At 41.1% G+C, this 24,515-nt stretch overlaps 1 protein-coding gene across 6 annotated transcripts in view; it reads left to right on the top strand.

Moving 5' to 3' along the window:
• LOC137331497 (inactive N-acetylated-alpha-linked acidic dipeptidase-like protein 2) overlaps positions 1–24,515 on the top strand; it is a 715,700-nt gene that overhangs the window by 272,694 nt on the left and 418,491 nt on the right. For all 6 annotated transcript variants that reach the window (XM_067995331.1, XM_067995330.1, XM_067995327.1 and 3 more), the window contains one exon: positions 21,543–22,077. In XM_067995331.1, the coding sequence (XP_067851432.1) occupies positions 21,551–22,077 (527 nt within the window). In that variant the 5' untranslated portion in view covers positions 21,543–21,550. The remainder of the gene's footprint in view (positions 1–21,542; positions 22,078–24,515) is intronic.

The raw sequence follows: 24,515 nt of genomic DNA, 5'->3' as shown, positions 1-24,515 counted from the left end.
CCAGGTTACATAATTCCATAGCAGGCAAGTGATACAGGTGGTAGAACACCTGTCCTCCAGACAGGTGATTGATAGCTAGAGTCCTGGAGCTAGCTTTTTGAATGTATCTGTTACTATTGGGAGCAGCTTTCAACAGTTCTTGGCTGGGTAATGAGACGGCTCCTTTTTCAGAAAAGGAGGGAAGGGAGAGACCGATCCAGTTCATTTGCTTTCTGTAAGTAAATCTATTATCTGTCATTTACAGAGCGACATTGGCAGTGTCCTTTGATGCACTAAATCTAATAGCTGTACATGCCAACCATGGTCAGCATTTTTGGACTTGGTTAATGTGTAAGCATTTGCTGACAAAGCAGTGCAAACCTAGCTCCAGTCCCACTCCTACTTGAGGCTGACCGCTATTAACACCATGTCTGGTCCCTCACCCCTCCATGCGCTGCTCCCAGTGCAAATGAGAGGGATTGCAGAATCTCTATATTGTAGGAAGCAATTTTTGCAATAACAAAATTTCCTGCCTGCAGTATACAGAGGCCTCCGTTGCAATTAGCATTGGAAGCACCACTTGGAGGAAAAGGGGCCCCCTTTGGTGGCAGCCTGACTTGAATCTGAATAAGGGAGGGAGGGCGGGCGGGAAATGAATGGCAATGAAATGGGAAAAATGAAAGACAGTGAAGGTGAAAATGGATGGTAATGAGAAGAAGGAATTAGGTGGCATTGAAGGTGGGAATGGATGACAGTGAAAGGGAAAAACGAAAGGCAGTGAAAGGAGCAAATGGATGGTTACTGGCGAATGGTTACCGCCAATGCTGGCAAACAGAAAGGGGTGAAATGGATAATTTTGCGGGGGAAGAGGAGTGAAACTGGGAACGGCAACTTGTGGTCGGGGAGAAAAGAGTTCCAGCCTGAACTGTTGGTGGGGTGGGGGGGAAGGGAAAGGGAGGAGGGAAGGGAGTGAGGAGGAGAGTTCCAGCATGAACTGGGAGGCTGCAAAACGAGTACCAGCTTAACCATGTTGAAGGGGTGGAAGAATCCCAAGTTGAATTGAGAGGGATATTGAGAAAAGTGCCATTATGAACTGGGAAAGTTGGAGGAGAAGCATGTGTCTCTGATGGGGTACAGTTAGGGTTGCCAACTCTGGTTTGACGTATTCCTGGAGATTTGATCATGTGACATTTGATTAGATGACATTCGATGATACCGCTCGTGTGCTGCTTAAAGATTTGCCCACTGTTTACAAATGTTATTGCATTTATTTTAGTTGGGTGTCCCAGTATCACCAAGCCCTGAATAAAATATTTAACTTTTGCTTTATAGTGAGATGGATAACATACGTTATAAATCAAAGAACAAAAAAGAACAGGAAGATTTAAGGATAAGTAATGTTTAAATTAAAAACTAATTCTGCGATGTTCCTACAGTGTCTACCGCAATGAGAAACACCAAGTAAATACAAATGATACAACAAAAAAAATCGAGATAAGTAACTCCTAACTAAAGTTTTCGTACAATTTTATGACTTTTTACAATATAGCAAGTTATAAAAATAATAAATCAAACTAAAACCAAACCTAATTCAATTTACTGACTCCCACACCCCAACACTGAAGCCCAGCTTCAGGGAGGAGAGGCTCAATCCACAGGGAGCAGCACCAAAGCTCTCTGACTCCCGAAATAAAACACACAACAGCGTACACCATAGGCTGACATGAACTCTCCCTCCCTCCAGTTTGATTCTCTCTCCCCAAACGTCGCCCCCCCGCCCTGCCGTTGGATTTCTCTCTCTATCCGTAATCAGGATTCATGGAGTTTCGAGGCGATTTTCATTGGCCCCAATGGGGTCATCCTCAGGGCCATTAAGGAAGCAGTGATGTTCCGAATAGTGGGGAGACCAGCAGGGCGTAGATAACGCGGTTTGGCTGCAAACCACGACAGCCAGGGTACTGCGCATGCGTGAACCGCGCATACAAGGACCGTTTCTTCTGGGTCGCCAGCAGCAACTCTCGGGAGACCAATCGCCCATTCCCGGAAAGTCTTGCCCAAAGCGGGAGGGTTGGGAACCCTAGATACAATGAATGTTTCTGTGACTAGATCCAGAGGGGACAGTGGATTCGTGAAGTAGGGCGGTGGGATGAGGTAACCTTTGAGCAATTGATGGTCCGGTATGTCTGTTGAAAATCCAAATATCACTTTGATTTTCCTTTTTATCTTTAAGTATAAAATGCTCCTTCACGGAGTAATTTCTTCTCCTCTGTCCAGCAACAATTCATGTGGCTCTTTAAGTAACAGCTGCAGCTGTGCCAACATTTCCCATGTTACCCCCACCCACTGCAGGCAGATTCAACCCAGCAAGGGAGTTTGCTGCGTGCAGATAATTAGGCTGACCATGGAAAGTCCTGTGAGATTGCAGTGAATACAAAGTTTACCACTTCATTACAGTGTGAGTTTATTGCCCAAAGCAGATAATTTGCCCAAATATACCAAACCTAACCTGTTATGTCAGCTAATCCTTTGGGTTGACTGAAAATATATACTTTGCACCTCATTTTCAGAAAATTGACAATAAACCAAGGGCAGCAATAGGTTAATATAAGCATTGCATATAGCTGTTTAAATGCTATAAAAAAGTACTTCTTTGATGTAAAGCCAATAGTAACAGCATACTATTGACAGTAATTACTGTTTTCCTTTGACTTATCATACTGAGCGCTCATATACAAAAGAGTAATCACTCTTAGTAAATTAATTGTGCCCAAAATGTTTTTCCTTTTACTTGTTTCATATATCATATATACTCCTTAATGACAAACCAGCAAGTACAGAATGAATCTAGAAAACCTAGGCTTGGGGATAATGTTTGTATGAGACCTGGAATGAGAGAATTCCAAGTAATTGCAATTTAAACATGTGCTATTTAACAAAAGCACACAATTCCATTAACAGCTATGTTCATACGGACTTGGTGTCCAGAAATCAACAGCTGGCAGGTTGTGTCTTGCTGTCAGGTAGAATTTCTGTTCCTGGACCACTTGTTCACTATTTGATGATTTTTTAAAAATAACAATAATCATAAGAGCAAACTTGCAAATGAGATCAACTTAACCAATGTGCTGAAACAGCTGTTGTTGCATGCAGTTGTTCTACTGTAATTGGCAGAAGGTGTTTTGCACTTACCTCAAATTGGCATCGCAGCTAACAATTTGGGCTTTGGAAATCTGTTGACAGATGTGAAGAATATATTAGTATCTGATCACAATTAAATGGTAATTACTCATATTTATGGCTTTGTGACTTTTGAGATATAGCTGGTTACCCACTGTCAGATCTGCTGATTGACAGATAACTACTGATACACTCATTCCGAGCATGTCCAATGTCTCTCTTGACAGAGTAATGAAACCCCAGATTATTGTGTGCAAGCTGGGGGCATTTTTAGATTGAGTGATTCTGCTGAGAGGGAAAAAGATTGAAATCTGGATGAATTTTGACATTTGTTGTGTATACTTAGGTGTGTCATTTGATCGATGTGGAGAGCTACAATACAATATGGATTTAGTTGCTGAAAATGAAAGCTTGCTTTGATGATATAATCGTATTGCAGAGAAAGAACTCTGTAGAAGGAGGTTTTTTTTGTTAACCTTTTGAAATCTTTCATTTGCAATTTGATACTGGAGTAGAATTGCATTTAACCAGCTGGGTAGGACTGCCCTCGCCTGGTTCCATTCCTCTTTATCCAGTTGAAGCCAGAGAATCACCTGCAATGGCTTCTGTTCCTGCTCCTGCGCCATTACCTCTGGAGTATTCCAAGGATCGATCCTTGGACCCCTCTTATTTCTCATTTACATGCTGCCCTTCGGCAACATCATCCAAAAACACAATGTCAAGTTCCACATGTTTGCTGATGGCACCCAGCTTTACCTCACTACCTCCCTTGACCCCTCTACTGATTTTGATTAGTCATGCTGCCTGACTGACATCTAGTACTGGATGAGCAGAAATTTTCTCCAATTAAATATTGGGAAGATCAAGCCATTGTCTTCGGTCCCCACCACAATTTCCGTTCCCTATCCACCAACTCCATTCCTCTCCCCGGCCACTGTCTGTGGCTGACCCAGACTGTTTGCAGCCTTGACCCTGAGATGAGCTTCCGACCCCATATCCGCTCCATCACCAAGACCGCCTACTTCCACCTCTGTAACATCTCCTGTCGCCGTCCCTGTCTCAGCTTATCTGCTACTGAAACCCTCATCCATGCCTTCATTTCCTCCAGACTTGAGTATTCCAATGCTCTCCTGGTCGGCCTCCCATCTTCCACTGTACATAAACCTGAGCTCATCCAAAACTCTGCTGTCCATATCCTAACTCGCACCACTGTCGAAGAAGACTTGGTGAGTTGCTGCAGTGCATCCTGTGGATGGTGCACACTGCAGCCACTGTGCGCTGGTGGTGGAGGGAGTGAATGTTTAGGGTGGTGGATGGGGTGCCAATCAAGCGGCTGCTTTGTCCTGGATTGTGTCGAGCTTCTTGAGTGTTGTTGGAGCTGAACTCATCCAGGCAAGTGGAGAGTATTCCATCAAACTTCTGATTTGTGCCGTGTAGATGGTAGAAAGGCTTCGGGGAGTCAGGAGGTGAGTCACTCGCCGCAGAATACCCAGCCCCTGACCTGCTCTTGTAGCCACAGTATTTATATGGCTGGTCCAGTTAAGTTTCTGGTCAATGGTGACTCCCAGGATGTTGATGGTGGGGGATTCGGTAATGGTAATGCTGTTGAATGTCATTCGTCCATCACCATCTGTGCTCGCTGACCTACATTGACTCTCAGTCCAGCAAGGCCTCGATTTTAAAATTCTTATCCTTGTTTTCAAATCCCTCTATAGCCTTGTCCCTCTCTATCTCTATAACCTCCTCCAGCTCTACAACCCTCTGAGCTCTCTGCACTCCTCCAATTCTGGCCTCTTGCTCATCCCCAATCTTAATCACTGCACCGTCGGAGGCCATACCTTCAGCTGCCTCGGCCTTAAGCTCTGGAATTCCCTCGTGAAACCTCTCCGCCTCTCTAACTCTCTCTCCTCCTTTAAGGCACTCCACAAAACCTACCTCTTTGACCAAGCTTTTGGTCACCTGTCTTAATATCTCCTTATGTGGCTCAGTGTCAAATTTTGTTTGATAATCGCTCATGTGAAGCGCCTTGGGACGTTTTACTACGTTAAAGGCACTATATAAATGCAAGTTGATGTTGTTCTAGATGAGTGTATTCAATGTTATTAGCTTTTAAATGCCTCAGATCAATGGTGTGCACACTAATTAAATCATTACAAAGAAAATTCAAATCATTCTGGATGCATTATATAAGGAACAGAACATTTTGCTCTCTGGTCTCTCGCCCATTTCACCCATGAATTCCTTTTGTCCTTGAGAATCGCCTTCTGCTCTCTTGACCCCCATTCCCACTAAACCGCTGACTATCCCAACTTCCTTTTCTGGCCCCCATGCTAGCCAACACTGAAAATGACTATTTCTCCTCGAGCACTGACCTCGTCTCTTTCAAACCCATTATCTTGACCCCTTTCCTCATAAAACACCCTAGATCCCTTTGTCCATTTCCACCCTTTCTTTCCTCTCAAGTCCTTGAGTGTGTTATTGTGGTTCCGATCCATGCTCATCGTTCCTGCAACTCACTTTATTTTTTATTCATTCACGGGATGTGGGTGTTGCTGGCGAGGCCGGCATTTATTGCCCATCTCTATTTGCGCTTGAGAGGGTAGTGGTGAGCCGCCGCCTTGAACCGCTGCAGTCTGTATGACGAAGGTACTCCCACAGTGCTGTTAAGAGTTCCAGGATTTTGACCCAGCGATGATGAAGGAACGGCGATATATTTCCAAGTCGGGATGGTGTGTGACTTGGAGGGGAAAGTGCAGGTGGTGGTGTTCCCATGTGCCTGCTGCCCTTGTCCTTCTAGGTGGTAGAGGTCGCGAGTTTTGGAGGTGCTGTCGAAGAAGCCTTGGCAAGTTGCTGCAATACATCTTGTAAATGGTACACACTGCAGCCACGGTGCATCGGTGGTGAAGGGAGTGAATGTTTAAGATGGTGGATGGGGTGCCAATCAAGGAGGCTGCTTTGTCCTGGATGGTGTTGAGCTTCTTAAGTGTTGTTGGAGCTGCACTCATCCAGGCAAGTGGAGAGTATTCCATCACACTCCTGACTTGTGCCTTGTAGATGGTGAAAAGGTTTTGGGGAATCAGGAGGTGAGTCACTTGCCAGAGAATACCCAGCCTCTGACCTGGTCTTGTAGCCACAATATTTATGTGGCTAGTCCAATTTAGTTTCTAGTCAATGGTGATCCCCTGGATGTTGGCGAGGCCGGCGAGGAACGGCGATATATTTCCAAGTCGGGATGGTGTGTGACTTGGAGGGGAAAGTGCAGGTGGTGGTGTTCCCATGTGCCTGCTGCCCTTGTCCTTCTAGGTGGTAGAGGTCGCGAATGTTACTTGCCACTTATCAGCCCAAACCTGGATGTTGTCCAGGTCTTGCTGCATGCGGGCTCCAACTGCTTTATTATTTGAGGGGTTACGAATGGAACTGAACACTGTGCAATCATCAGCGAACATCCCCATTTCTGACCTTATGATGGAGGGAAGGTCATTGATGAAGCAGCTGAAGATGGTTGGGTCTAGGACAATGCCCTGAGCAACTCCTGCAGCAATGTCCTGGGGCTGAGATGATTGGTCTCCAACAACCACTACCATCTTCCTTTGTGTTAGGTATGACTCCAGCCATTGGAGAGTTTTCCCCCTGATTCCCATTGACTTCAATTTTACTAGGGCTCCTTGGTGCCACACTCAGTCAAATGCTGCCTTGATGTCAAGGGCAGTCACTCTCACCTCACCTCACCTCTGGAATTCAGCTCTTTTGTTCATGTTTGGACCAAGGCTGTAATGAGGTCTGGAGCTGAGTGGTCCTGGCGGCACCCAAACTGAGCATCGGTGAGCAGGTTATTGGTGAGTAAGTGCCGCTTGATAGCACTGTCGACGACACCTTCCATCACTTTGCTGATGATTGAGAGTAGACTGATGGGGCGGTAATTGGCTGGATTGGATTTGTCCTGCTTTTTGTGGCCAGGACATACCTGGGCAATTTTCCACATTGTCGGGAAGATGCCAGTGTTGTAGCTATACTGGAACAGTTTGGCTAGAGGTGCAGCTAGTTCTGGAGCACAAGTCTTCAGCACGACAACCGGGATGTTGTGGGGGCCCATAGCCTTTGCTGTATCCAGTGCACTCAGCCGTTTCTTGATATCACGTGGAGTGAATCAAATTGGCTGAAGACTGGCTTCTGTGATGGTGGGGATTACTGTTGGACTATAACCTGGTGTTGTAAGATTCCTTACATTTGTCCACCCCAGTCCATCACCGGCATCTCCACAACGTTGGACTATATAGTCTAACTTACTTAAACTATGGGATTTAATACACATTTTTCCTCACGTATTCCAAATAAATAAAACTGCATGTAAAAAAAAATTACACTTCTTGTTTATGAATTAAAAAACAAACAGCTTGAGAACTTATTGGTAATTTAGAGGTTATTTACTCCATTTATTAAATATTTCTCAGATCCTACTCACCAGGGCCTGAAATTCGTCATTTGTGCAGGTGAATCTGTAACCATCCAGATTTTGAAATGATGACAGATAGCATGAAGGCCTCCAAATATGCGTGATAAACTAAACTAGACTGTGATCTATTGTCTGCTCTTGCATTAATTTGCTATGTATAAAAATAACAACCACTACAATTTACTTCAAATAGGCTCAACCCCACGAGGTGATTTAAAAAAAAGATTTTTTTTAAAAAAATCAAATATTTTTGTGCAAAAATTTCACACATACAATTAAAATTACTAAAATAAAAGGTAAATCTATGAAAACAAAAACTTTGTAATTCCCCAGTACTAACATTGCCCCACAGGTACTAACATTACTTCAGTGGACAAAAATACAGAAAGGTTTATTCTACGATAAACTGGACCCCTAGAATTCTGTGGTAACAAAGCCAATTTCTGCGACGTGAACGAACAAACTTGTACTTATATTGTTAGGACATGCCAAAATGCTTCACAACCATACCTTTGAGATATTGTCACTGTTGTTTTGTAGGCAAACAGGGCAGCCAGTCTCAAAAAGCCAAATGAAATGACTGACTAGTTGATCTGTGTTTGGTGTTGTTGATTGAGGGAAGAACATTGGTAAGGACACCAGGAGAACTCCATGCTCTTCTCCAAAAAGTGTCCTGGGAATATAGATTCTAAGTCTGGCAGAGTTTTTGATCATAAAGATCATCACAGCCAGGCCCAATCCAGTCCTCACCTGACATCGATATACATGCCCTTGCAGCTGAGGTAATTGAATAGCATTCAGGAGTGAAAACCCTGGCCTGTAACCCCTTCCTTAATCCAAAGGTGCTGTGGCCAATTGTAGTGCTCAACTACCACCCCCACCGAGATCAACTAACTTAGCACAGACCAGGGATAAATCAGTTTTCTTCCTAATCTGTATGGCTCAGGTCCTCACGGATAAAGTTACTGAGACATCAGGGGAGCTGCCAGAAACATCTACAAAAGATGAAGATGAAAATAAAGAAGAAAAAGATGATGAAGATGAAGAAACAATAACTACTTGCATTTATATAGCACCCTTGACATAGAAAGACATGCCAAAGTGCTTCACAGAATTGTCAGGAAAAATGGACAATGAAGCAGATATTAGAAGGGGTGACCAAAAGCTTGGTCGAAAAGTAGGTTTTAAGGAGGGTCATACAAGAGAGAGGTAGAGAGATGGAGATGTTTAGGAGATGGAGTGAATTCCACAATGCAGGGTCTAGGCAGCCTGAGGTAAAACTGATAATGGTAGGGAGATTGCCGGAGGCAGAGGAACAGAGAGTTCTTGGGGGGCAGGGGGAGGGGGGAGGTTGTAGCACTGAAAAGTTAGAGTTTTCGATGGGTGAGACCATGGAGGAATTTAAACACAAGGATGAGAACTTTAAATTTGAGGCATTGTGGGAGCAGGAGCCAATGTAGGTCAATGAGGACAGGGATGATGGGCGAGCAGGACTTTGGTGTGGAATAGGAAACGGGTAGCAGAGTTCTAGATGAGTTGTCATTTACAGAGTGTGGAGAATGGGAGACTGGCCAGGAATGCATTGCAATAGTTGAAACTCGAGATGACATGGGCATAGTTTCAGAGGCAGACGGGCTGAGGGAGGGGCAGAAGCGGACGATGTTACAGAGGTGAAAGTCTTTGTGATGAAAAGAATACGGGGTCAGAAGCTCAGCTCAGAGTTGAATAAGATGCTGATGTTGCGAAAGTATGGTTCAACCTGAGGCAATGGCTGGGGAGGGGATGGAGTCAGTGACGAGAGTACAGAGTTGGTGGTAAGGGCTGAGGACGATGACTTCAGTCTTTCCATTGTTTAGCCGGATAAATTTATGGCTAATCCAAGACAGGATATTAGACAAGTAGTCTGTTAGCACAGAGGCAGTGTAGGGATTGAGAGAGGTGTTGAGAAGTGGAGCTGGATGTCATCAGTGTACACGTGGAAACTGAACCCATGTCTGTGGATGTTGTTACCAAGTTACCTCCCACAATGTTGAATATCAGAATTAGATCTACTCTTAACTTTCTTTGTTCTAAAGAGCCCCAGTTTCTCTTGTCTTTCCTCATGACTAAAACCTGTCATTACTGGTAGCATCTTCGTGAATCTCTTCTGCACCCTCTCCAAGACCTTTAACTGCTTGAACCTTCAAATTTCTTTACCCAGTGAGTAGTTAGAATGTAGAACTTGCTACCACAAGGAGTAGTTGAGGCGACTAGCATAGATGTATTTAAGGGGAAGCTAGATAAACACATGAGGGAGAAAGGAATAGAAGGATTTGTTGATAGGGTTAGATTGAGAAGGGTGGGAGGAGGCTCGTCTGGAGCATAAGCATGGATCTGTTGGGCCGAATGGCCTTTTCCTGTGCTGTACATTCTATGTAATTCTATGTAATCTCACAGTTAATACTACAAGTGTAGTTATTTTAGAAACTGAGGTTCAAAATGTTCCTGAGGGTCTCTTATCCCAGCAGTAGGCAGTTCCTTCAAGAAGGGAAAAATTGGCAAATAGTTTTTAAAAACTAGATTATCTGTAGTGATCAGTGAGTCCGCAGAAAGATAAAGTTTATTCATGTGTTTGTGTAGGAGGTAAGTTGAATTTTTTTTTGAATAAGCCAAGTTTTACCAAAATACATATTTAAAAATAATTATTTCATCTGTTTGAGGTACTCATCTTGCACAACACATTAAGAACATAATAAATAGGAGCAGGAGTAGGCCTTATGGCCTCTCGAGCCTGCCTCACCATTCAATAAGATCATGGCTGATCTTCAACTTCAACTCCACTTTCCCGCCTGATCCGCATATCCCTTGATTCCCATAGAGTTCAAAAATCTGTTGATCTCAATCTTGAATATACTCAATGACTGAGCATCTGCAGCATTCTGAGGTAGAGAATTCCAAATATTCACTACCCTATGAGTGAAGAAATTCCTCTTCATTTCAGTCCTAAGTGTCTGACCCCTTATCCTGAGACATAGCCCCTCGTTCTATAATCTCCAGCCAGGGGAAACATCCTCTCAGCATCTATCTTGTCAAGCCCTCTTAGAATCTTATATGTTTCAATGAGATCACCTCTCATTCTTCTAAACTCCATTGAGTATAGGCCCATTCTACTCAATCTTTCCTTGTAGGACAACCCTCCCATCCCAGGAATCAATCTAGTGAAACTTCGTTGTACCACCTCCAAGGCAAGTATATCCTCCCTTAGATAAGGAGACCAAAATTGCACACAGTACTAAGTGTGGTCTCATCAAAGCCCTATACAATTGCAGCAAGACTTCCTTACTCTTGTACTCCAAACCTCTTGCAATAAAGGCCAACATACCATTTGCTTTCCTAATTGCTTGCTGTACCTGCATGTTAACTTTCTGTATTTCTTGTACAAGGACACCCAAATCCATCTGAACACCAACATTTAATAGTTTCTCACCATTTAAAAATATTCTGTTTTTCTATTTTTTCTACCAAAGTGAATAACCTCACATTTCCCCACATTATAGTCTACCTGCCACCTTCTCGTCCACTCACGTAACCTGTCTATATCCCTTTGCAGACTCTTTGCATCCTCCTCACATCTTACTTTCCCACCTAACTTTGTATCATCAGCAAACCTGGATACATTACGCTCAGTCCCTTCATCTTAGTCATTAATATGGATTGTAAATAGCTGAGGCCCAAGCAACGATCCCTGTGGCACCCCACTAATACAACCTGCCAACCCAAAAATGACCTGTTTATTCCTACTCTCTGTTTTCTGTCTGTTAACCAATACTCAATTCGTGCTAATATATTACCTCCAATCCCAGGAGCCCTAATCCTGTGTAACAACCTCTTATATGCCACCTTATTGAATACTTTTTGAAAATTCAAATATACTACATCCACTGGTTCTCCCTTATTTTCCCTGCGAGTTACACCCACAAAAAACTCCAATAGATTTGTCAAACATGATTCTGCCTAATCATATTATGATTTTCTAAATGCCCTGTTACTACGTCCTTAATAATAGATTCTACCATTTTCCCTACTACTGATGTCAGGCTAACTGGCCTGTCGTTCCATGTTTTCTTGCTCCCTCCTTTCTTGAATAGCGAGGTTACATTTTCTACCTTCCAATCCATGGTGACCATTCTAGAGTCTAGTGAATTCTGGAAGATCAAAACCAATGCATCCACTATCTCTGCAGCCACCTCTTTTTTAAAACCTAGGATGTCGGCCATCAGATCCAGGGGATTTGTGGACTTTTAGTCCCATTCATTTTTCTAAAACTTTTTCTTTACTAATATTAATTACTTTAAGTTCCTCCCTCTCATTAGACCGTTGGTTCCCCAGTATTTCTGGTATTTTTTTTTATGTCTTCTACTGTGAAGACAGATATAAAATATTTGTTTAACGTCGCTGCCATTTTCTTGTACCCCATTATAATTTCTACTGTTTCTGCCTCTAAGGGACCTATGTTTCATTTTGTTAATCTCTTCCTTTTTACATACTTGTAGAATCTCTTACAATCTGTTTTTATATTTCTTGCTACTTTACTCTCATATTCAGTTTTCTCCCTCTTTATCAATTTCTTGTTTATCCTTTGCTGATTTCTAAAACCCTCCCAATCCTCAGGCTTACTACTCTTTTTGACAGCATTGTAAGACTCTTTTAATGTAATACTATCCTTAACTTCTCTAGTTAGCCACAGTTGGATCACTTTTCCTGTGGAGTTTTTATTCCTCAAGGGTATGTATATTCATTGGGAATGATGAATTATTTCTTTAAATGTTCACCATGAGTTCTTTGTGTGCGTGAATCAAATTATGCTACAGCCCAATCCTGTGACTGTATGGGTGGCTTGAATTCTAGGATACATTATACCAATGCAGTTGCATCTTGAAATAGGAAGGAGGATTTCTGTTTTGTGCAAGGAGCATTTGCAGAAAGCTGACTCCTCTTGTTTGAATAAGTCTTGACAGCTGCAAAAAACTGCCGTTTTTGATATTTTGTTCTGATTTCCACTTTTTCTATATATCCTGGTTTCTTTGTTCTCGCCTTCATTTTTCCCTTTTTATTTTGCACTCAAAACTGATGAGCCCCATCATTATTTTCCAAATATCTTGTTCATAAAATCAAGAATTTCTATGATCTGTCAATTAATAACACATCCAGGCTGTGTAAATATCTGTAAGCACCATGTAACCTACAAAACAGTTGCTTAGTATCCATTGGATATTTAGGAGCAGTTATCCAAAAGAACTTCTTAAAAATCATAAATTTGGAGTTAATTTTGAGGATATAAAATATTTTTAATAAACACATGTTTTAGACTGGTACAGGACATAGGTCTTCCAGCACTGAGACTTGGGGGTTCAAATTCAGCCCAAAATGATGGATTGAAAATCTTATTTCCTTGTTGCCTATGAAAGTTTTAGATAAAATGGCATTAACCCATCTCCACCCAGCAAATTGAGGATGTGGCCTTAACACAAAACTGGGCCCAAATTAACACTGAATTGGTCATCTTGGAAGGACCACAACAAGAGTGCTTGGTATGGCAAATGGAAAATTTTACTCTGGCACCAGTCACAGATACCTTTGTTTTAGTTTTATAAACAGTGCAGCATTTAGGTTAAGACCAAAATGAGCAACTCTGGACTCGATGTATTTAAAAGTTTACTCATCTTGTCAAAATAAGAGACATGGAAAACCTTTCACAGTGTGAAGAAGAATGAATAGTAGCTAATATTTTTATCTAATTTAAAAGATTGGAAAATGATCTAATGTGTTGTCCGTGAAGAAGTACCATATCCTCACTGTAATGCACCATTTAAGAAAATGTGCACTGTGCTGTGCAATTCCCACATATAGAATTAGAATAATAATGGATGGAAGTTCATCCCAGAAAAATTATCTTGTTGAGGGATTTACAGAAAGCCATGAACCACAAGAACAAAGCTGAATTGATGTCTTGTCATCTGAATACTGCAGAGATGATTTTCATTAAAATGACTTTAATGTCCCTTTTTAATGTAATATTAGCAATTCATTTTTAATTATTAAAAAAATCTGCCGTTAGTTGTAACTGTGTGCTCCTGTTTGTAGAAGATGTTTTCCTTTGTTGGCAGTGGAGTTGGTACAATCATCGGATCAGGAAATCCAATTGAGTTGATACCTAATGCTGAAGCTGAAAGACAATTCTTAACGACAATAGTTAACCAGAATTAGTCGTCATTGGATTACTGGGAAACGGTAAAGCTGTGCATGCTGTATAGTTTTTTTAAAATTATATGAAGGTTTCAGCTGTGAGACATGTTTTATACTCCCTCTCCATTGGCTGAATCATCCAAAAAGCCTTGTGTTTAAATCTTCAGCCTTTCTAAGTGGCCATGGATTTTTTTTTTAAGACACGATTAGGCCATTCCCCAATGAAATTACAATGCAAAAGAATATGCTAGGAATGTAATTAAATCTCCTGCTATTTACTCATCAGCAAAGAACAGTGCTTTGTGTTGAAAATGGCATAGGTCAAACAGGATGTATTGGTATTGTAGTGTATTTTAACCAGTTTGGACTTAGATGCACCAGGTAGGAATAAAATATTGATCCGAAGTAGCCAAGGATTAAAAATGCCAGCTAACACACAGTTTGGATAACTCCCAGTTACTGTAGAATAATTTAGAATGCATCTTGCATAACAAACATAGATTTTTATTGGAAATTAATTTTCAGTGTACATACTGCATATATGGTATAAACATCTGTGTGATACAGAACTACCCTGAGGCATTTTGTCTTTGTGAATGTTAAAGAACCTACAATGATGCCATGGTTTTCATTGCTATGATGAATTGCACACTTATGGCACACTTTTAACTTTTGACATTTGTGGGATATGACCACTTATTGCATCAGAGGCAGACAAAAATTGCAAGGTAGATCAAAGTTCATGCTAAGTGATGCGGTTTTACCCTTAGCTTGCATTAGTACTACCCAGAGACCTGAGCATTCTAGGCCATGCTGTGTCATTTGTTCCCATATTTCCATATCCTGGGGCATTTGTGTACCCTGAGGCTCTGTCGGTCCTTTTGAATCTATCATTAGGTAGAAATGCATTCCTTCTGCATTTTCACTATATAGCAGCTGTTGCCATGGTTTCATGCCTTCTGCCCTTGCAGCTGTTTCTTTGTCCAAAAAAGCACACACCTCAGTGCCATTATGTGTACTGAATAGGTGCCATGAAATCAAGTTTTTCCAAACTTCTCTAAATGGCAGTATAAATTAAATTAAATTTATAAACTGTATTAAATTACACAGCCCGAGTAGTCTTTTGTGGCATTAACTTCTTGTTTCTCATTAATCCAATTATTTTCTGTATTCTATATTATTCGTGCTGTACAATTCACACACTCTACCACCATCCACACAATTTTAAGGTACTGACGATGGAAGTGGGTCGTATGAGCCCACTGTAATCTTCATTATAACATTCATTTTTAACAGTTTCAACAATTCTATACATGGTTTATAATGGCTTTTGAAATTGTTCCCCTTATTGGTAAAATTAGGGCAAGCTTGCCTGGCTGCTCCTGCCTTTGTTCGTGTTTTGCATGTTGGAATTTTTTTGACAGGCAAGGCAAAAATCACTGACAATATGTCATTATATCCTTCGATCTATTTTCTTTGAACCTTTGCTTATATTGCTCTCTGTCAGCTTTTTCATGAGATTACTTCCTTCCCCCTGCCTCCTCACACACACACACACAAAGAGAAAGAGAAGTGGATGGTTGATTTTTAATACTCGAAAGGTTAAAAAAAAACTTTGCCAACCAGCAAAGCTTTGAAGAAAAATGGTTTTACCCGAGATATAACACAACATAGTTTCAATACGAATAGCTTGAGGTGACTGTTCAATATATTAGTTCAACAAGATCAGCAATAGTGGTAATGCCTCCTTGTGTTGTACTGTAATAGAGTGCAAGATGTTCTTCATCTTTATTTTATACTGAACTTAAAAGAATTGATACATTAGAACATTTTTGTTCTGTCGATACTATTCAGTTTCAGTGTTCTGTCAAAGCTTTACACAATGTTGAAGATGTAATACTGAACTATAGCATTAATAGTTTCTCCATCATTTTCCAAAATGTAATTGTTTTAAGTAATTGCCACATGGAAATCTATGATAACTTCTAGTTTTGGAATGTTTTCTTGGAAATATGCAGGTATGGTCAGACAAGAAGGGTTAAGATTGAATTTTAGCGACCGACTTTGCTACATGCGTTTCCTAGGGGTGAATGTGCCAGTTGTCTTGAGGAGAGGGAAACCTTGCAGGGATTTATTTTTGTATTATAAATGAATATCCTGGAAGTTAAGGAGTGGTGTTGAAATCTGCTCTGTATACCATGTGCATATAAATTGAGCACCAATGAGCTAATAGATGTATATTTTGGCAAAAGCAGGGCTACGGGGAAAGGGCGGGAGAGTGGGACTAGCTGGATTGCTCTTGCATAGAGCCGGCGCAGATTCGATGGGCCGAATGGACTCCTTCCGTGCTGTAACTTTCCTATGATTCTACGAACAAGAAATGCACAAATACTTAACAAGAATTAGGTAATCTCTTGTGATGATCATGTATTGTTTGGGGTCTGGAAGTTGGATTGTGTTTTATCTGGCCTGTATCTTTAAGAACACACAGCATGCATTTTGTGGGGAAGTAGTCTAAATAGGCACACCATGAGGGCATTTGGTAAGGGATGTTTCTCTAGATTAATTGCTCCTTGGCTTCTCTTCATGAGAGGCCAGATTATCTTAGTCATAAAACCCACACGCTTTCTTTCTCTTTTTGCACACTTCTTGTGTACAAGAGCTAGGTACGATGTAGTATAAGACATGGTAAGTGTGGTTTCCTGGACTAGTTTCAATCACCTTGGGGAATCGGAGAGGAAGTTTGCAGATTTCTCCCCCCCCTCCCCCCCCCCCCCAATTGGGCTCTGGTTCTTATCTGATTTTTCGGCTCTTCCAGGAGATTACATGGCACCTAGTGAGTCGGGAATGTCAAAAGAAAAAGAAAAATGTATACCACCTTTCATGACCTCAGGATGTCCCAAAGCTATTTACAGTACTTTTTGTCATCACTGTTGTAATGTAAGAAATGCATACAGCAAGGTCCCACAAACAGCAATGAGATAAGTGCCAGATAACCTCTTTTAGGTGTTGGTTGAGGGCTAAATATTGGCCAGGAGAACTCCCCTGCTCTTCGAAATAGTGCTATGGGCTCTTTTGCATCCACTTGAGAGGGCAGACAGGGCCTCAGTTTAACATCTCATCTGAATGACGGCACCTCCGACAGTGCAGCACTTCCTCAGTACTGCACTGGAGTGTCAGCCTAGATTTTGTGCTCAAGTCTCTGGAGTGGGACTTGAACCCACAACCTTCTGACTTAGAGGCTAGAGTGCTACCAACTGAGCCACGGCTGACACCTTCATCGTGACTTAATTGTGATGCATAAGGTATCACAACTGTATGGGACAGGCTATATGGACCAGCTAGTCTTTTCTTGTCTAACATTTTCGAATACTCACAAACTTGTTTAAAGATTTGTTAAATTGTTTGTTGGCATTTTACACAAAGTGTAAAGACCGAATTGTGGAGAGTGCACCCACTATTTTCCAATATGGATTCCTGGCAGGCAAAATGCCATGCCAGTTGTGAAAATTCATAAAATCAGCCTTTATCTATCTTCATCTATCTATAATTCTAGTAGATATTCGGTGGCGTAATTTATGTTGAGTCCTCTTCTCTCTGGATCTTTGTGTTTATCTCATTCTGTTGCCATGACTTTTCTCTTGTCTCTTTCTTTCCCCAAGCCTCTCCCTTTTCTTTTACCTGATCACTGTCCTCCTTGGCGTGTGTGTATCTCTCTTTCTTTCTCTCTCTCTTTCTCTCTTCCCTGTTTCCTTGATCACTTTTGCTTGCTCTCTGCATCTGCTCTGATTTCTCTCTTGATCCCTCTCTATATCACCGCCAATCTCTCTCTTTACCTCCACTGATCTGTTTCCGTCTCCTCTTTCTCCCACGATCTTGTCATCTTTCTCTCCGTTCTTTCAATTTCTCTCTCCCCGATTTTTCTTTCTCTGTCCCCCTGATCTCTTTCCATTCTTCCCCCGCCAGATCTTACTTGTTCTCCTTCAAAGAACAAGCAGTAGGCGGTGCTTATTTTAAATTTAATACAGCCATAAGTCCCAAGACTCAAGAGTGGGGAGCAGCAGGCCCTGTGTTTATTCAATTTTTGGGACAGGAACGGACTTTGAAAAATAAAGAAAAAAAGGCACAGGAATGGGCCCCGGGGAGAAAAACAAAACAGAGAATAAAATGCAACGGCAGCCAAGAGATAAATGGGGAAGGTGACAGGCTATTTATTTTTATGTATATTCAAAAATTTAATTTATATTCAAAAATATTTTTATAATTAAAAACTTAAACGGCTTCATTGTTATAAAATGTTATAAAATCAATTCCCCATGAGCAATGCCAGGTGACATCGGTTAATAGATAGATGTCATTCAAAGCTGTCAGATAGCACCATCCTTACCCTCTTTCCAAGAGTTTCAAAATTTACCCATAGAACTTTGCAGGTTAAAAATTTTTTAAAAGTTTGTTTACTAAGGCAACCAAGTATTTATTTACAGTTGTGGATACTCAGAGGGATGAATCCTTATATTGATTTATGCTGCTGTGGTATTTACTTACCTAAGGAAAACAAGATATATTTTCCAGAAACCAATCCAAAAAGAACTTAATTCAATGTCTCTAGGAAGATCGCTTACAAGCCAGTGTTGCCAGAACCTATGCTGCTATTGGGTTCTACCATGGGCTGCCTCCACCTGACCACCTAGACAAGGCAGCCGCACCCAGTGACTGGCTTGCTCTGCAACCGGCTCGGTGGTGTACCACATGGCCCCCCCATGCCTCCCCTTTGACCGAGTAAGACACATAAGGTTATCTCATCATGCATGAGGCGTGGAGCAGGCCTGCTTCCTGAACACTCTCTGAGGATATGGTGCCTTTCGAAATTGAGTCTGTGAGCTGCAGACTGAGCTTTGTCTTGCCTTTTCCTGAGCCTTGTGGTGCAGTTGGCCAGCTGTACCTCTTTCAACCTCGGCTTGTGCTGTCCAGGCCTCCCTGGACTATGAAACCTCCAGAATCATTTGTTGTGCCAATTGCCGCCGTACCGCCCATCTCCATAGTACTCAGAACTGACTCAGCGAGCCTTTCTCCTGAAAGTGCCTTCACCCTGAGCTTTCTTTTTAGATGTGCGGCGCCTGAGTCCATGTACAGCTCTAACAGTGACTTCTGCCTGCACTGATCCATTAAATTCAACCCTGTGCTGCATTGCCCTAATCTCCGTTTCACTCATCTGCTCATCTTTGGCTCCCTTAGTATCTACATCGCCCCCTTTTAAAACATTAAAGGGCAGGGAAGAATAAACTCCCATTTCCATGAGCCCTACATAACCAATATATTCCAGTCAGTCTATAACTACAGATATCTCTGTGGTCATCCATAGTCCCCAAATGTTGGCAGGTTTGTCCTTTACTTGTTGGTAGTGCTTCACCAGGCTGCCACATATTATTGTGAAAGAACTGACTTCTGCTTGGCTGGCCCCACCCCCCGACCTTGCCCAGGGCAGACTGAGCAGCTGGTGGGACGACATGAGGTACCTGGTCTCCTGTGATGGCTCACCTGTGCTTGCGTGGCCATAAAATGTTTAGCATGTGCTCCTAGCTGATGAGTATTTTACACTCCTGATCAAATAACCAGATTCTTAAGTCATCTGGAATTATTTCCAGAAACCTGTCCCTGAGCATTAATGGCAAATGCTTTCCAATCACATCCTCAAGCCTGATAACCATATCTATGTAAGGTCCAAACTGATTCTTCTGTATCTAAAATTTGCTGCCTGTACCTGTCAGGCATTAAATCTTAAGCCCTGAGAACAGCAGGGCTTACAATATCACAGTCCATTCTATTGGCAGGGTCGACATGATAAAACATTGCAAGCATCTTTCTGTTTAATTAAGTCACAAGTCGGCTAGACCATTTGTTTTTGTATAATTTGTGGTCACTAACAATTCAAATAAAATTATCAGTATCATCTCCCTCTTGAAAATTTGGAATCAGATTAACTTCAGTAAGTTGGAGGGTCCTTAGTTCTGTGACCCCACTTTCCAGATCTGCTGCTGATGTGCTGGCAATGCTCTTTCACCCTCTCATTGGCCTCAAGTTTGCTTTGTGTTCTCTCCTTTCCATTTGTGTCACTCTTCTTCCTGCCTACATTGCTCTTGTTCTTTCTCCAGCTGAAGCGCTCTCTCCTTCAGTTGAAACTTTCGCTCCTGAAATTCCCTGTCACTTCTGCCACCGCTAATTGTGCGATTTCAGTTTCTGCCTCTTCTGATCTGGTTGACGTTTTTAGGTTTACTGTTTCGGTTCTGTTCACTTTGAAGAAGAAGAGGGTGCTAAAAATACACGCTTTTCAAAAAAATATTGAAAATAATTTTTATGAATTGTTACACTTTTGTTTCTTATCATAGAAAGATAAGAAACTTTTGTTTCTGAAACATTCTTGTAACAGCAGAACAAGATTTGTCTTCATTATTGTTTCTCTTCTTTCAAAATTCTGTGAAGCACATACTACAGCTGTGACATTGGAGAAGATCCTAGGCATGGCTTAATGTGAAAACTTTTATAAACCATAATGGCCCTTAACTGTCCCAGCAACCATTGCGCTTACACCATATTATACTAAAAGAACTGTTCTGTAGATTGATGGACTATTTTGGCATTTAATTTTTTCAATCTGTGATTTCCTGACCTCCTCGCACTGTGGTACTGAACAGCATGTTGATTTCAAACCTTTTCTTCGAGTTCTAATACAAATATAGTTTATCTTGCATTACCTGTGGTCACACTGTGCTTGTTGTAACATGTTAGCATTGGTTGAGAGTTGAATGTGGCTCTCAATAGGCTGTTAAAAATTCTAAGACCAATGATTTGGGCAATCTCAACCCAAACAACAGAATACACCTGCCCATTAAACAAAACAATGTATTTCGATGCTCAATTTGTCAATTCTTTCTCGGGATCTAGGGAGCAAGTTTATGAAAGCGAATACTTATTGCACATACCCCCATTGGTTAAGATTTGTGTTGCAGTTCAAACTTACAAAACATGTTTAGGTATGGAATAACAAAACTCTTCGAGCTTCAATCCAATGTGCATGTTATCTGAATTTTTGTCATCTGAATCCTGACATTATACTATAGCCTTGAACACATAACTTGCTATTAATTTATATAAATGTATGCGCTGTTTGTTTTCAACGTTAGGAATGATAACTTCTCTTTAAATTGTCAGCAGCAATCCACTGTCTCCCAGATGTTCACCAAAAGCTATTAATTTTCTTTGTGGCATAATTACACTAGTTCTGCTATTGAGTTGTTTGTATTAGATTGCAGGAAAAATCTATGTGGAATATATTATGGTGCAATAAAATTTTGTGGTGGGCACAGGTGTATATGAGAGATGGTAATGCATATTTGGCCCTATAATTATCTTTTTGTTTCAAATCCAAAAGTAAAATTTAGTCTGAAGGTGACAGAAAATTGTTAAAATCTGCTTCATGAGAATTACTTCTTCATTCCTTCTAATATTAAAATTTTGGAATAAACACCATATTCTGTTGGAGTCAATTCTTTTGCTGCACGCACAGTGCAGATATCCATACAACATGCAAATAACTTTCCTGCATGGGCCAAGTGCTACACCATCGCATTGAAATTTGTGTCCGGAACTTGGTAACTGACATTGCTAAAGAAAATGCCTTATTGATTTTGGTTTTCACTTTTGAATATAGGTACAGAAATGGCCTATCAGAAAGTGGAGCAAAGGTTTCCAGTACACTCCCAAGATCTGGACACTGAAGAGCTTCCAGTCACTTCTCTGGAGTTAGAGTGGGACATGGAAAAAGAGCTGGAAGAAAGTGGATTTGATGGCTTTGAACCAGATGATTCGGGCCAACACCATTTGAGCAACTCCACTGGAAACACTGATCTTGACATGGAATTCATGCAGCCTTCAGCATCACCCCGGGGAAGATTTGAACGTCTAGAAGAAGACTCTGATTATGTGGAACATATAAGATCAGGACCAAAAAACCAGCAGGGCAACTTTTCTAAAATAGCAAAACTCTTTGCTGCAGGCATTATTATATTTATTTGTGGTCTTCTAATAGGTTACTATGGGCAGAAAGGTAGCTCAAAAAAAGTTTTGCCAAATAACGTAACAACACCAATACCGCCTGCATCCTCAACTGCTGTACCCGATGACAGCAGCATCCGCCAGGATATTGTTCGGGCAATCGAAGGCTACAGTATCAGGAACTTTTTCAGGTGAGTATAATTGTGATGTAGCATGTTGGGCATGATAACTTTGATACCAAAGCAAAAAAAGAAGAAAGTCAACTTAATGTTTTTTCATACAGTTTTCCAAGATTGGCACATTTATTGTTAATATATTTTTAATTTTAATTACATTTATGAGTTATACTTTAGATGACATTTGAAGGTTTTTTTAAAAAAGTTAAAATATTTATCTGTGGGTTATATTTAAGAACACTGAATTTTATTTAGAAATAAATTTTCCATTAAGTTATGGCTTTTAAAATTAGAATTAAAAGATTGTACAAATCATTTTCAACTAATAGCCAGAGACTTTACCATGTTTCCTGTTACAACAGATTAAAAAAAGAGAAACACTACAGATTAAAAAAAGAGAAACACTTCAGATTTTCATGACAGTGACTTTCCGTGATTGTGAAATTTAAGTGTCACCTTTTAATATTTGACCTTGGGATGTGGGTGACACTGGCAAGTTGCATTAATTGCCACTCCCTAGTTGCTCTGAGAATGTGGTCATAGTGGACCTTTGTGAATAACTGCAGTCCTTGTGATGACGCTGCTCCCATGATGGTGTTAATGAGGGAACTCCAGGATTTTGACCCTGCGATAATGAAGGAACAGCGACATATATCCAAATCAGGATGGTGTGTGACTTGGAGGAGAACTTCAAAGTAGTGGTGTTTCTATAATCTTGTTGCTCTTTTCCTTCTTGGTGATAGAGGTCGCAGGCCTGGGAGGTGCTGTCAAAGTAAGCTTCGTGAGTAGCTGTAGTTCGTCCTATAGATAGGAAATAGTAGTTAGTAGAAATGCCACAGTGCACCGGGTGGTGGAGGGAGTGGATGTTAGGCCTATTAGCAGGGGTGCTAATGAAGTGGACTGCTCTGCCCTTGATGGTGTCGAACTTCTTGAGTATTGCTGCAGTTGTACCAATCCAGGCAAGCTAGTGAGTATTCCATTACTCCTGACTTCAGCCTTGTTGATGGTGGAGAGGTTATGGGGTTGTTGGGGAGGTGGTGACTCACTCATCACCATTATACGCCCTGATTTTGTAGTCACGTTGTTGATATGGCTAGTTATTGGTGACCCCAGGATGTTGACAGTGAGGGCTTGACAATGGTGATGTTGTTTAAGGTCTGGAGGAAGTTGTTGGATCTTTTCTTGTCATGACAGAGCAGTATCCCTTTGCTGGCAAATTGGCATGTATTTAAAAATTAAACAATGAACATAACAAATATATCTGTTGAGTATCTTCAGCTGCCGATATCGTACACCTACGGTCTGAGTACATGCTCAGAGCTCTGCACCCTGTTAAATTTTTAATGCTTGAGAGCTCAGGTAGGAATGCCCACATTCTCATAACATTGCAAAAGACGGCTTAATTTTACAAAGTGCCTACTGAGCAGCCTGAATGGTTTCTAAAATTGACTTTGTGGACCAGAGTTGCACCACACTTCGTACAAAGCCAGAGGGATGTAAAACCCTTTCAGTTGTCAGACCAAAATGTTGCACTCTGACACCCAAGTTGTAATACAAATTTTGTATTGACACAAAGCAACAGCCAAAGCTTTGTTTCTATAATTCTGTATGTTGAAACAGTTAGAGTAGAATTGTAGAATTTTACAGCACAGAAGGAGGCAGTTCAGCTATTATGCTGTGCTGGTTCTCTGAAAGAGTTATCCACTTAATCCCATTCCTCTACGCTTCCCCCTTACTCATTTAAATTTTTCTTTTTCAAATATTTATCCACTTCCCCTTTAAAAACATTATGCATTCTGCTTACACTGCTGTTTTGGGTAGGGCATTCCATGTCCTAATAACCCTCTGTATTTAAAAAAAATTCTTAACCTCTTTCTTTGTTCTTTGGTGGTGATCTTAAATTTATGCCCTCCTGACTGACTGACTGACCAGTGGAAATATTTTTCCTTGATTTACTTTATCAAATCCTCTCATAATTTTGAACACCAGTACGATGGTTATTGGTTCTAATTAAGAAGCCCTGATTCTCCTTATAACTAAACCCTCTCATCCCTGGTATCATCTCAGTGAATCTCTTCAGCACCCTCACCTTGCCCTTGGTGTCTTTCCTAAAGGCAAACACCCAAACCTGGGCACAATAATCTATCTGCAGTCTATCCATTGATTTGTATAGGTTTAGCATTACCTTTTTGCTTTTGCACTCTATACATCTATTTATAAAACCTAGCATCCCGTATAAATACTTGTGTATCTGAATCCCAAAGTCTCTCTGCTCCTCTACCCCTTTTAAAGTTTTACCATTTAGCATATGTCTTCTTCATATTTGTCCTCCCAAAATGTATTATCTTGCATTTCTCAACATGAAATTTCATCTGACGTCTATATGCCCAATCTACTAACCTACCTACGTTATCCTGAAGTTGTTTACATTTCTTTTATTAGTTAACCACACT

The sequence above is a fragment of the Heptranchias perlo genome, chromosome 13, assembly GCF_035084215.1.
Source record: "Heptranchias perlo isolate sHepPer1 chromosome 13, sHepPer1.hap1, whole genome shotgun sequence".
Classification (NCBI taxonomy): Eukaryota; Metazoa; Chordata; class Chondrichthyes; order Hexanchiformes; family Hexanchidae; genus Heptranchias; species Heptranchias perlo.
Note: the sequence above shows the minus strand (reverse complement) of the source record. Positions and strands in the feature narration are given on the sequence as shown.